Source organism: Cucurbita moschata, unplaced genomic scaffold (assembly GCF_002738365.1).
Source record: "Cucurbita moschata cultivar Rifu unplaced genomic scaffold, Cmos_1.0 Cmo_Scf00063, whole genome shotgun sequence".
Lineage (NCBI taxonomy): Eukaryota > Viridiplantae > Streptophyta > Magnoliopsida > Cucurbitales > Cucurbitaceae > Cucurbita > Cucurbita moschata.
Genome location: NW_019268579.1, coordinates 194,013 through 205,303, shown reverse-complemented (window position 1 = coordinate 205,303; position 11,291 = coordinate 194,013). Strand labels below are relative to the sequence as shown.

Below are 11,291 nucleotides of genomic sequence, written 5' to 3'. Positions count from 1 at the left end.
TTCCTTGATCATCGCTCTTTTACCCGTCGGTTTTATCTAAATTTTTTACTCAAAAAGTTGAATTCTTGTTGCATATTTCTATTTTGTAGAGACAGAATGAAAGTAAATTCTTGGACCAATTCGGGCACAGTAAGAGGTGTTAAGAACTTGAATTCTTCTTGCATATTTCTATTCTGTAAAGTGCAGATTGAACTTAAATTTTTGGATCCTTTTCGTCCCAAGCTAAGAGGTATATATATTATACGTACGAAACTGTTTACTTTTTCCATTTTTACCCTTACTGGAACTTCGATCGAGTTTCATTTATGGCCTTTCACTATTACTGTGGAGCAGTGTGAAGCATTGACAATTGGAGGGGGTTTCAAATCATACTCCTACTTCAACCTCTGTAACCCAGAAAGGTATAGAGAAACTGAAAAATTATGCAGAGCCAATAGAGGTCTGTCTCTCTAGCAATGTGCTAATGTAGTAATAAGAATTGCACATCAACGTATCTTTAAACTGCCAAATTTTGCTTTAAAGATTACTTGTGGACATAAGTTTTGACCTATGAGACACAAATGAGTCCAACAAGCTTTACTATGGCCCTATAACCGCAACCCAAAGGCTTGGTTTGTTCTGAATTATTTGAGAGTTAGGGGACCTCTGCTCCACAAAAGCCCCTAAAAGGAAGAAGACAAAGGACTATGTCACAAAGATGAAACAAACACACCCACTTTTTTTTTTTTTTTTCCCTAAAAGAACTAAAAAGCAGTTTCCTTTTTACCATTGGAAGTGAGCTCTGAAATTACTTGTAGGACCAAGACTAGCATCTTTCAAGTTCTAGGTGATGCATTTTTCAATTTTTTTATAAAAAAAAAAAGTCTATTAGTGAATTATTATTATTTTGAAATTGAACTGTATTTTCATCTTCCCAAACATATTGAACTGTATCTTCTTTTTTCTTTATTGGTTTACTTTTACATGTTCAGCTTCCCTTTCACATCAAAAGAGGAAAAAAAAGAACAGAAAAGTTGCAAATAATTGTTTTTGAATTGACTGCATCGTTTCTNTTTTTTTTTTTTTTTTTTTTTTTTTTTTTTTTTTTTTTTTTTGTTCTTTATCTCTCTCTCTCTCTCTAGGGTGTGGAGATAACACGTGGAAGCAGAAGTCACATCAGGCCCATCTGCCAATACGCATTGAAAAGTAAGTAATTATGAATGAATGATTCAATTCCGGCTTTAGGATAAAGCTTAATTTAAAACTCTGAGTCTCTGTCACCTCTACAGAGGAAGGTTTCCGACTCCCTGACATTTCTTAAAACCCCTCCTTTTCTTATTTAATTCCCATTTCTTACCCCCTCACCCTAAACCAACTTCTTCACAAACTTTGCCAACTGCTCCTCCCTTTTTTCTTCCTTTGCATTCTTACCCCCAAAACTTATTCTTATTCTTATTCTCATTCTTCTTATATTTATTGCATTTAAAAGGAAAAAAAGAAAAAAAAAATAGGGTTCATTAATACAATATTAAAGCAAAATGAGAGGAAAGAATATTCTTTTATTCAAGAGAAGTTATGTTTTGTCCAAAAACAAAATTGCAATTTTGTCCTAAAAGATAATAAAATATATTTATTTGTTTATTTTCAAAAAAAAAAAAAAAAAAAGGAGAAAAAGGAGCCCCGCATGAATGCCGGGCAGACAAGGACAGGACCATAGGGGTAAAAGAGTGGAGGACATGTGGTAAGGTCACTGTCAAACCAAACGTTTTCGTTCTCCCTGCCCGACCTGCCCGTACGGTCATCTAGCTAAGGTAATCAATCATAAAGCAATAGATAGCAAAATCATTTTTCTTTTTCTCCTTCGATTGTGGCGCCCTTTTTTAATTCATTTTTTCCTTTCCTTCCAATATTTTCAACGCCTCTGACTGTGGGCCCCACTCTTTTTTTTTACTGCTTTCCTTCCTTGCCACGTCACCCCCCCCCTTTTCTCTCTTACTTTCACTGTATCCCTCCACAATTCTACACCTAAGCATCTCTTTCATTTTACTATTATTACTATTAATGATAATAATTAAGTTATATCTTATTATTTTCTTATATTATATTTTATACCAGCTATTGGTTGGTAAAAGATGGATGTGATGTGTAAAAATAAAATTGAGACAGGAGCGACATAATTTACTATGTATTTGATAGATTTGACTGATTGATTGATTTAAGTAATTGTTCAACTTTATGATTTATTTGGTAATTTTTTCGATAATATTTGTATATTATTATTTTCAAATCTGGTAAATAATAAGTTAAATGCGATATAGCAAAACTTAGTTTTAACTCAAAATTAATACTGTAAATAAAAGAGGGGAGGGGAGGGGAGGGGAGGGGGAAAAGTGTGATGTAAAACAGTAAAAATAATAGGAAAAAGACAAAGAAAGGTCTCGAAAAACTCAACTCGAGGTGAGGTGTGGCTGTGAATTAGTGTGGGAAAGAAAAAAGGCCATTTCAATTATTATTATTATGTTTTTGTTTTTTTTAAGAGAAAGAAAAAAAAAATGTCAACTGAGATGGGAAGAGGACAACAGTTTCCCAGATCTGAGTGGAAGGGATAGGGGCCTACAAGTGTAGGGTTAGGGGTCCCATTCTCCTTCTGCCCCCAAACTAAATCATAAGTGTAATGATGTTCAAATTATTTCCTCCACATTCTATGTTACCCTACTTTCTCTCTCTTCCTATTAACTACTACCACTCTGCCCTATTCTTTTCTTTTTCCTCTTTTTAAAATAATTATTTCATATATATATATTATATATATATTTTTTTTAAAATCTTGTTTCTTCTTCTTTTTCGTACCTCAAGGCTTTGATTTTGTCAGCGATTGCTTGCCTATCGGGGTGAAATGTGCCCTAAAGTAGTCGTATAATGTATTAGCCAATTGAGTTAGAGATTCATTTTAGTTTTGTTTGTGAAGATTTACGTACATTTTTTCGATTAATACATATTTTTAATTAAAAAACATGTGTGAGTAGGACTTTGAACTCCTTACCTTGTGGTCGAGGATTTAATGTTTTTAATCAATCAATGTACTAACTTTGGCAAGCACCCATCATCTTTATTTTGATAAGTCAGTAGAGTAGGGGCCAGCTCGAGTGTAATTTGAATGACCATTGATTTAAACTACTCAAAATGACACCGTTTTCTTTTGTATTGAAACGAGTATTGATTGTTTTTACGACAATTCATAAGCTATGGCAGGTACGAGAGAAAGATAAATAAAACATAAAAGTACCATAGCATATGGAACCTTCACATTTTGGTATGAATGGTTTTAAGAGTAGAGAGGTTGGAAATTGGAATAATGAGTCTGAGGGGCTTAAATTAGGGTTCTTTGGAGTGTGGGGTTGATGAGGACAGGAGGGTCATTTCAAAGTGATTGATGTGATGACTTTTTTTAGTCAAAGGAGTGAGAAACTAATAACATTATTATTCATTCTATATTATATATGAAATAAAAGGGCTAATGGAGTTCAACTTTGTTAGGTTAAAGGATCCTATGTACCCTATAGACATAGGGAAGGGCAGCCTTATTGAGGGCTTTATTGTTTGAATTTATTGCTTGTTGACCATTTTTCGTGAGAAAATAATATGTAATTATATTCAACTGATTAATACTATATATAATACTATATATACTGTTGACTAAGATGTAAGATATTTTTAAATATTTTTTTTGATATATTATTAAATAAATAAATAAATAAATAAAGAATTTTATTATTGATTTGAGAGGGAAAGAAGAAAGACAATGACATATGATAATTAAGAACATTAAATTCTGTTGGGTTCCACTTTCCCTCATACCTCATACCTCATTTCATCACTTTCTTCTCTCTAACAATCTCAGATCTTACTGGTTTTTGCCCTTTCTTCTTACAACTATTTTCATTTTTATTTTTTAAATAATTCTCTCTCCGTGTGTATATATATATATAGTTTAATTCTTCAAATTTACCCTTTCCTATATTAAATATGAAGGTGGGTCCCAAATTGAAAAGGCAAACTTTTCCCTTACAATTTCTTCATCATTTTCATCTCATTTCGATTTCGTATAATCACCCTCATTTTTGTTCGATTTCTAGCTCAATAAGTAAAAAAAGAAAAAAAAACGTGATTTTGAAGAAGGATTTGTTGATTTTTATTTATGTAATATATATTTTTTTTCGATTTAGATTGATTTTTGTGGAGAAAAATAATCAAAAGGGTATGAAAAAAATCACGGTCTTGGTGATGCCCAATAGAAAGAGTAAAATTTATGGTATTTGTTAATTTTTGGTTGAAAAATGTATAATAGTCGGTTGGTAATTATGAAATTAAAATTATATTTGTTAGTAGGAAAGTACAGTAAACCCGACTGTGAAAGTATATTAAAATATGACCAAAATGAATTAGGATCGAATGAGTTTTTTTTGTTTTTTTTTTCGAGACTTGTGGGTTTTATGGGTTGGTTTGGTGGTTAAAAGATGAAAATTAAATGTTAGTACAAAAGTTGGTAAAAAAGTGGGTGAACATCAAATACTATTGTATTTAATGCATTGGGGGCATATAAGTAATTTAACATACAGACTTTATACTCACGTATTTATCTCAACAAGTTAATTTTATTTTGAAAATTATATTAAAAAAACTCAATATGTTAATTTTAATATCAAATTTTAATTATATCAACTTTAGTTAGTCATTTATGAATGGATTATATGTTCTAATATCTTTCCTACAAAATTTTTTAAAAAAAAATCATAAATTAAATTAATTAAACGAAAAAAAACAATGATTTTTCTACTCAGAATTTCCTAAAATAATTAGGAAATTGTGGAATTTTGATTTCGGAAAAAGAAAATAAAAAGCATTTAAATCAACTGCAATAATACATTTGTTACTCTCATGAGAGTGCGTGTCGTGCACGCTCGCATTTATTGGTCAAGAAAATTAAGTGACTGCTTTTTCAAGTGTCGGTGAAAGTCTAAAACTGTATATCGCGTGGCGGATTTTATTAAAATTCTATATTTGACTTTCAAACTTGCTGACAAATTTCTTTCATGTTGACCTGATAAGTGGATTAGATTGACGAATAATGATTTGACATAATATAATAAAAATTCATTTAAATAAAATAATATGTTTTTTAAGCACTTTTTTAATTTAGTCTAAATTATTTAAAAAGTTTTAATATATATATTTTTTTTAACTTAGTCCAAATTATTTAAGAGAGAAAACTAACCCTATGTTTTTTTTTTTTAATTTTTTATGTATATAAGATGATACCGACATTTAAGATAATTAATAAAAAATGATAAATGATTTAATTCGATACAAACAAGTAGTCATAAGTTTTAGGGTTTAAGTGGTTTATGAAAAGCAGGCCACATGCTTCAAGATATTTTCAGGTACGACAATATATGGGTGAAAAATTGAAACTTCTTATTTAAAAACATACACATTAAACTATGTCTATTTATGATGTATATAAGATGACGCGGACATTCGAAATTGTCTATTTATGATGTAGTGACACGAACACTCGAGATAATTAATAAGTTGGTGTTGGATGGGATAAGGTATAATTAGAGGGATATAAGAAAAATAAATGGAATTGAAAGGTGACATGGGCCAAGGGAAGGTACAAAATGGAGCTTAGGGCAGGGGAGGGCACCTCACATCGACATACTCCTAATTCTACGCTTATTATTTTACTCAACTCGTAGTGTTGTTGTAATAATTCAAGTTCATCGTTAACACACACATATATATATATATTCTATTTCAAATTTTCTTTCAAAATTTTTAAAACGGGTTAGTTTGGAAGAAGTTTCTACCCTTTAGAAGGAATGTTTCGTTTCTCTCTCCAGCCAATATGAGATCTCACAGTAGTGTTGTTCATATATGTAGCTAGAGGACAACATATGGGTGTATCCATACAATGATTATTTATTTAGTCCCTGATATTTATTTAGAAACCATTTTAATAGATCTTTAGGTAGTTAGGTTATGATTTGACGGTGCTGATTACATCGGCTAATATGATATTTTTAATTAGTTGAGAAATTATTCTAATTATTTTAAATTTATATGATATTTTAAATTTTTCTCGAGTATATTGGTGCATAAAATGATTGAAATTTGGTTGTTAAATAAAAACGAAAGGGGCAACCTTGATGAGAATTTAAAATCAAGGTGTTAATTAAGACAAAAAGAAAGAAACTAAAGGAAAATTGATGTAACATAGGTTACATTCATAATTATTAAAATATATAGAGAGAATTAAATAACATGTTTATTTTATATAAAAGATCTTATGCTCATAAAAACATTAATCATGATGAATAACTTTTTTTTTTATTTAAAAAAAAAAAAAAAAAAGAGTTCCATGCATGAGTGGGAAGCACCATTCCCAAAGTGTTAAAGCAAATAAAGAACAAAAAAAGAAAGTAATTGATTCCCACACCGGAAGAATACATCATTCTAATTGGGTATTTAACCTAAAAGCTTCTTTTAGAGTCACGTAGATGAGCGCAAAAATCTTCAAAATATGCGTTAAAAGCACTTTCTAAATCTCCTTTACCAACCCTACTTTTGTCATTTTACCCATCTTTTCTTTCTCTTTTATATTCTAACCCTTTTTTTTAAATATTTTTTTTATTCCGTCTTCGACACCAGATTTATAATTTATCTGAATAAAGAAAAAAAACCATATATTTACAGGTTATAGGTTCAAATCTTCTCTACTCGAGAAACCAAAAAAAAAAAAAAAAGACGAACAATGGCTTCATTGGTTACAATTTCGAAGGTTAATTTCCTCCTTCTCTTCTTTTTTTTCTTTTTTTTGTAAGTGCAAAACAAACAAAAAATCAATTAGATTCATATATTTGATTTGCTGAAATAAAATAAGATGATTTGGGACCTCAAAGGTTGATGGGAATTAGGATCTGCTTTTGTTGCTTTTTGTCTTTTTTTCTTGTCTGCTTGTCTTTCTTTACCTCTCTTTTTTTTTTTCTTTCTTTCTTTTTCTTTAAAATCAATTTCTTTTTTTGTTCTTCAGAGGCTCCAACTTCACTTCAATTTCTGTTCTCACACATATAATGTTATGTTCATCAAACTGCCCTTCCTAATGTGAATTCCAAATTAGGCTTCTGAGGAAGGTTCCCCGACGAGCTTATCTCCGATAGTCTCTCGTTGTTTGAGCTCTTTGGATCCACGTCATTCTGTAAAACAAAAAAAAAAAAAGTGGATTACTATCAATAATGAGCTCGAAACCGACACGAGACTAAAAATATGAAGCAATAAACTAGTTCGTATGTTCTTGATTTGACAACTCAAATCAATCTCGGAGTCCACAATGACCCTAAATTTGTTTAGAACGTACGTTCGAGTCTTGTGTGTTAAGATATATGGTATCGAGAAGGAGAGAGAAGAAGGAGTACCTCGAGGGACGATGAAAGGTCCCTAGAAGAATCATTAGGAAAACCATGCAACCAAGCTTCCCTGTGACATAACCAAAACACAAGAAAGAAAGGGAAAAAGCATATCTTCAATCAGCGGAAACCATAATAAACCATGCAGAGTATATAAAAAAGAAAAAGAAAGCTACAAATCTTTTTGGCTTTGCATTTGGTGCTTTTGATTGATATAAAGCTACACCAACTCCATGTGACACCCCATTACTATAATCACAAACTACGAGGAATTTTTCAAACAAAAAAAGCTTTGTTTTTAGGCATCAAAATTTCCACTAATGCCTCCATCAAAACCCCTTACCTTTCACACTAAGTTTCTTATTTCATCTCCAATTATTTTGAATATGGTGAAGCCCCACAAAATCCAAACCACACAAATTTCAAGACACTATGTTTATAATTGCCTCATCATGGAGTTTTTGATGACGATATCCACAAGCATAGGGTTTGAACTGTTACAAATGGTATCAGAATCAGGCACTAGGCAATGTGCCAACAGGGAGGTTGAGCACTGAAGGGAGTGGACACAAGGTAGTGTGCAAAGAAGCACGCTGGGACCTAAAGGGGTGGATTGTGAAATCCCACGTGGGTTTAGGAGGAGAATGAAAAGTGGACTTAGACTATTACATCATTTTCCCTTTGTATTATAAATCAACCCACAAGAATTCAAGTTGAAATCTTCCAAAACTATGGGTTTGAATATGAAAAATGAAGTGAGAAAGGGAATTATACCTGGAAGAATTGCTCCAGAGGGCATGATAATCCTTATCTTGATGAGGGTTTTGCCTATTTTGTTGAACTGAGTGCTCATTTTGCCTTCCCATGCTTGGCTTTTGAATGTCAAATATTATATCTTCAATATTGCTCGTGTCCCCTGATGAAGCATTCTCGTATAAATCTGATTGCCCTGTGTAAATATTCATTTTTATTTTATATAAATAGAAGAAAAATGGGTAAAAAAAAAAAGGAAAAAAAAAATCACCTGAAGAAGCTGCTGCTCTGTCTGTGGTCTTCACTGTACGGTACATCTGCAATGGGAATTTTATGGTATTATAAGATTTAAAAGTGGGTTTTTATTGGATTATTTAAACAAAAATAGCTATAAAAAAAACCCCAAAAATGGAATATAATCATAGTTATGGAGGTTTGGTTAATTAAAAAGAAAATAAAAATAAAACAGAAATGATTTTGAAGAAGCTATGATTGAGTAATGATGGGTTATTCTATTTGCTTTTGTTTTCTTCCTCTCACTCACTCACTCACTCAACACTCACTCCATTGATGTTTTTTTGGACATATAAATACACCCATTTCAAGTACTATACATGAAAGCTTCATATCAACTAATTTTGGGAGTAAATTATATATATATTTTTAAAAAAAAACATGTGGGTTTAAAAAAAAAAAAAAAAAACAAGACATTTTTGAGCTAAAAAAACATAGTTATGTTTTTGTTTAAACCACACAAACACTTATCCCTAGATGTTTGAAGACTTCAATGATTAAAACAAAAAAAAATATTTAATTTACATTAAATTTTAACAGCTACCACTTCTTTCATTTACTCTTCAAAGCCTTGTCAACTGGAAAACAGTCTCTCTGAGCTACCTTGTCTTGTGTGCATGTGTTACAGTTGAATTTCTTTTATTATTATTATTATTTAAAAAAAAATAATAATAATAATTTTACTCATAGTTGGTATGGCTCATTCTCCCAAGCAAAAAGCTGTTTGTTAGCTAGCAGAAGCAGAACCATCAGATCTAGAAGAAAATGAAAAGCTAAGAATTTGAGCTCCTCCACAGAAAATATTAAAAAAAAAAAAAAAACAAAACAAAACAAAACATGTCTTTATTAAAAAAAAAAAAAAACAAAACAAAACAAAACATGTCTTTATTAAAAAAAAAAAAAAACAAAACAAAACAAAACATGTCTTTATTAAAAAAAAAAAAAAACAAAACAAAACAAAACATGTCTTTATTAAAAAAAAAAAAAAAAAAAAAAAACAAAACTTGATTTCCACTCGACAAACTTCCTGCCACGAATTAATTAAGGATGTAACAACGATGCAAAACCCCATCTTCATTTATGCAATCGCCACACTCCACGCATTGAAATCACTTTGATTTTGATTTTCTTACCCAAACTTAACCCTAATTTGAGTTTTGTGTAATTTTTTAAAGAAATTTTTGAAATGGGATTTTGGTTTAGATCAAGAGATTATGAGTTGCATACCTGTAAATGAGATTTGACATGGGCTAAGGTTAGATCTTTGACATCCATAAGCTCGAGAACCGACTTGGGCGTCGCTCCTGGTAGCCAAAATGTAAAGAAATAATTAAATTTATCGTAACCCATCACGGGAAAAGTAATATGGTTTTGAGGGTAAAGGAAAAGTGAATACTTTCATGGCCGCCGAGGAGTTCAACAGCATGAACAAAGCGAGCATGGAGAGTGGAAGTCCATCGCATCCTTGGGGCTCTCATGCTGCGTTTGGCCGGAAACCTAGACAAGAATCTGGATCGCATCATTATCTGGCCGTGGCCGCTGGCGGAGGGAGCGATGGGGGAGGGAGTGCCGGCGGGGTTAGTTGTCTGATGGTACACCGGAATTCCTCTAATGGGTCGCAAAAAGGCCAAGTCTTGAACATTGTTCTGTCCTGGAAAAGGGTGCGATGTGGTGGGTGGTGGCGGAGGAGTGTGGTGGAAAATGGTGGGTGGGTGATGGGTTTTGTGTAGGGTTTGGAAGAGGTGAGCGCCGCCGTGGAAGGCAGGGTGGTGGTGGTGGTGAGGAAGAGGAGGAGGCGGAGGAGGAGGAATATTGGAGTATTGGTTAATTTGAGTGAAGTTGGAAAGGGAGAGATCAAAGTGTTGATTAGTAGGGTGATGTTTGGGAGTGGGTTTAGCAGACTCCAAATTGAGATTATTCCAAAACCCCAAATCAAGATGTTCTTGAGAGGGTGTTGTTGTTCTCCAAGTGGAAGAGGGTTTATTTGTATTGGGAGGGCTAATTTGGAGCGACAAATCCGGCTGTGCAGGGAATAGCTCCATCTTAAACCCACCTTCTTCTCTTCTCGATTTCTTCTTGATTTCTTCCTTCTTCTTCTTCTTCTCAGGCGATTTGTTGGGGATTTGGGAATATGGGTTTTGAAGGCAAGGCAGGGAAGATTAATGGGTCGTTCTTCTTTTTCTGTTTTGTTCTTCAGATTTTGATGAGCTTCTAGAGAGAGAGAGAGAGAGAGAGAGAGAAAGGGATTGATATCAAGAAAGAAAGAAAGAGGTAAGAAATGACAAGCTATGAAGTGAATGGTTGTTTCTTTTGTGTGAAGTATATGTGAGAAAATGACACTTGAGGAGCTATGGAAGAGAGAAGGAAGAGAGAGAATGAAGAGAGAGAAATAAGAGAGAGAAAGAAGAGAGAGAAAGAAGAGAGAGGGTGTAGGGTACTTACTAGGTGAGAAAGTTAGGAAAAGATGAAAAAGGGAGAAAAGGTAAATAAGATAGGTGTTGCTTCCCCCTTTTGGTTTTTACCTTACCTTTCTTTCTTTCTTCTTTAATTATTATTTTTTACTCCTCATTTCTCTAAACATAAACATATATTCATTATTATTCTTTTAAATGTCTAATAAATTAACAAAAACACTTAATTAGAATGATATATTTCATTTATTTTATATTCTACCCAATATTTAACCTAATAATAGCGAAATTAGAAACATTAAAAAAGAAATATAGTTTGAAACACAAAATATAAATAACATAAATGATATGATTCAATATTGGTACATATAAATGTAAAACAGGAGGC

The 11,291-nt window shown here is 32.1% G+C and overlaps 1 protein-coding gene across 3 annotated transcripts; it reads right to left on the bottom strand.

Moving 5' to 3' along the window:
* Positions 1-6,782: 6,782 nt before the first annotated feature.
* On the bottom strand, positions 6,783-10,884 carry LOC111437460 (probable transcription factor KAN2). Of its 3 annotated transcripts, none has more exons than XM_023075447.1 (6): positions 9,889-10,884; positions 9,720-9,796; positions 8,470-8,515; positions 8,220-8,385; positions 7,455-7,515; positions 6,783-7,235 (listed from the first exon to the last, which is right to left on the bottom strand). In XM_023075447.1, exons 1-6 carry the CDS (start codon positions 10,532-10,534, stop codon positions 7,125-7,127), a joined length of 1,107 nt encoding a protein of 368 aa, XP_022931215.1. In that variant the 5' UTR covers positions 10,535-10,884; the 3' UTR covers positions 6,783-7,124. The 3 variants fall into 3 exon arrangements, with proteins under 3 accessions (XP_022931215.1, XP_022931216.1, XP_022931214.1); XM_023075448.1 differs by having other exon boundaries at positions 8,220-8,361; XM_023075446.1 differs by having other exon boundaries at positions 8,220-8,394; positions 9,889-10,881.
* Positions 10,885-11,291: the final 407 nt, after the last annotated feature.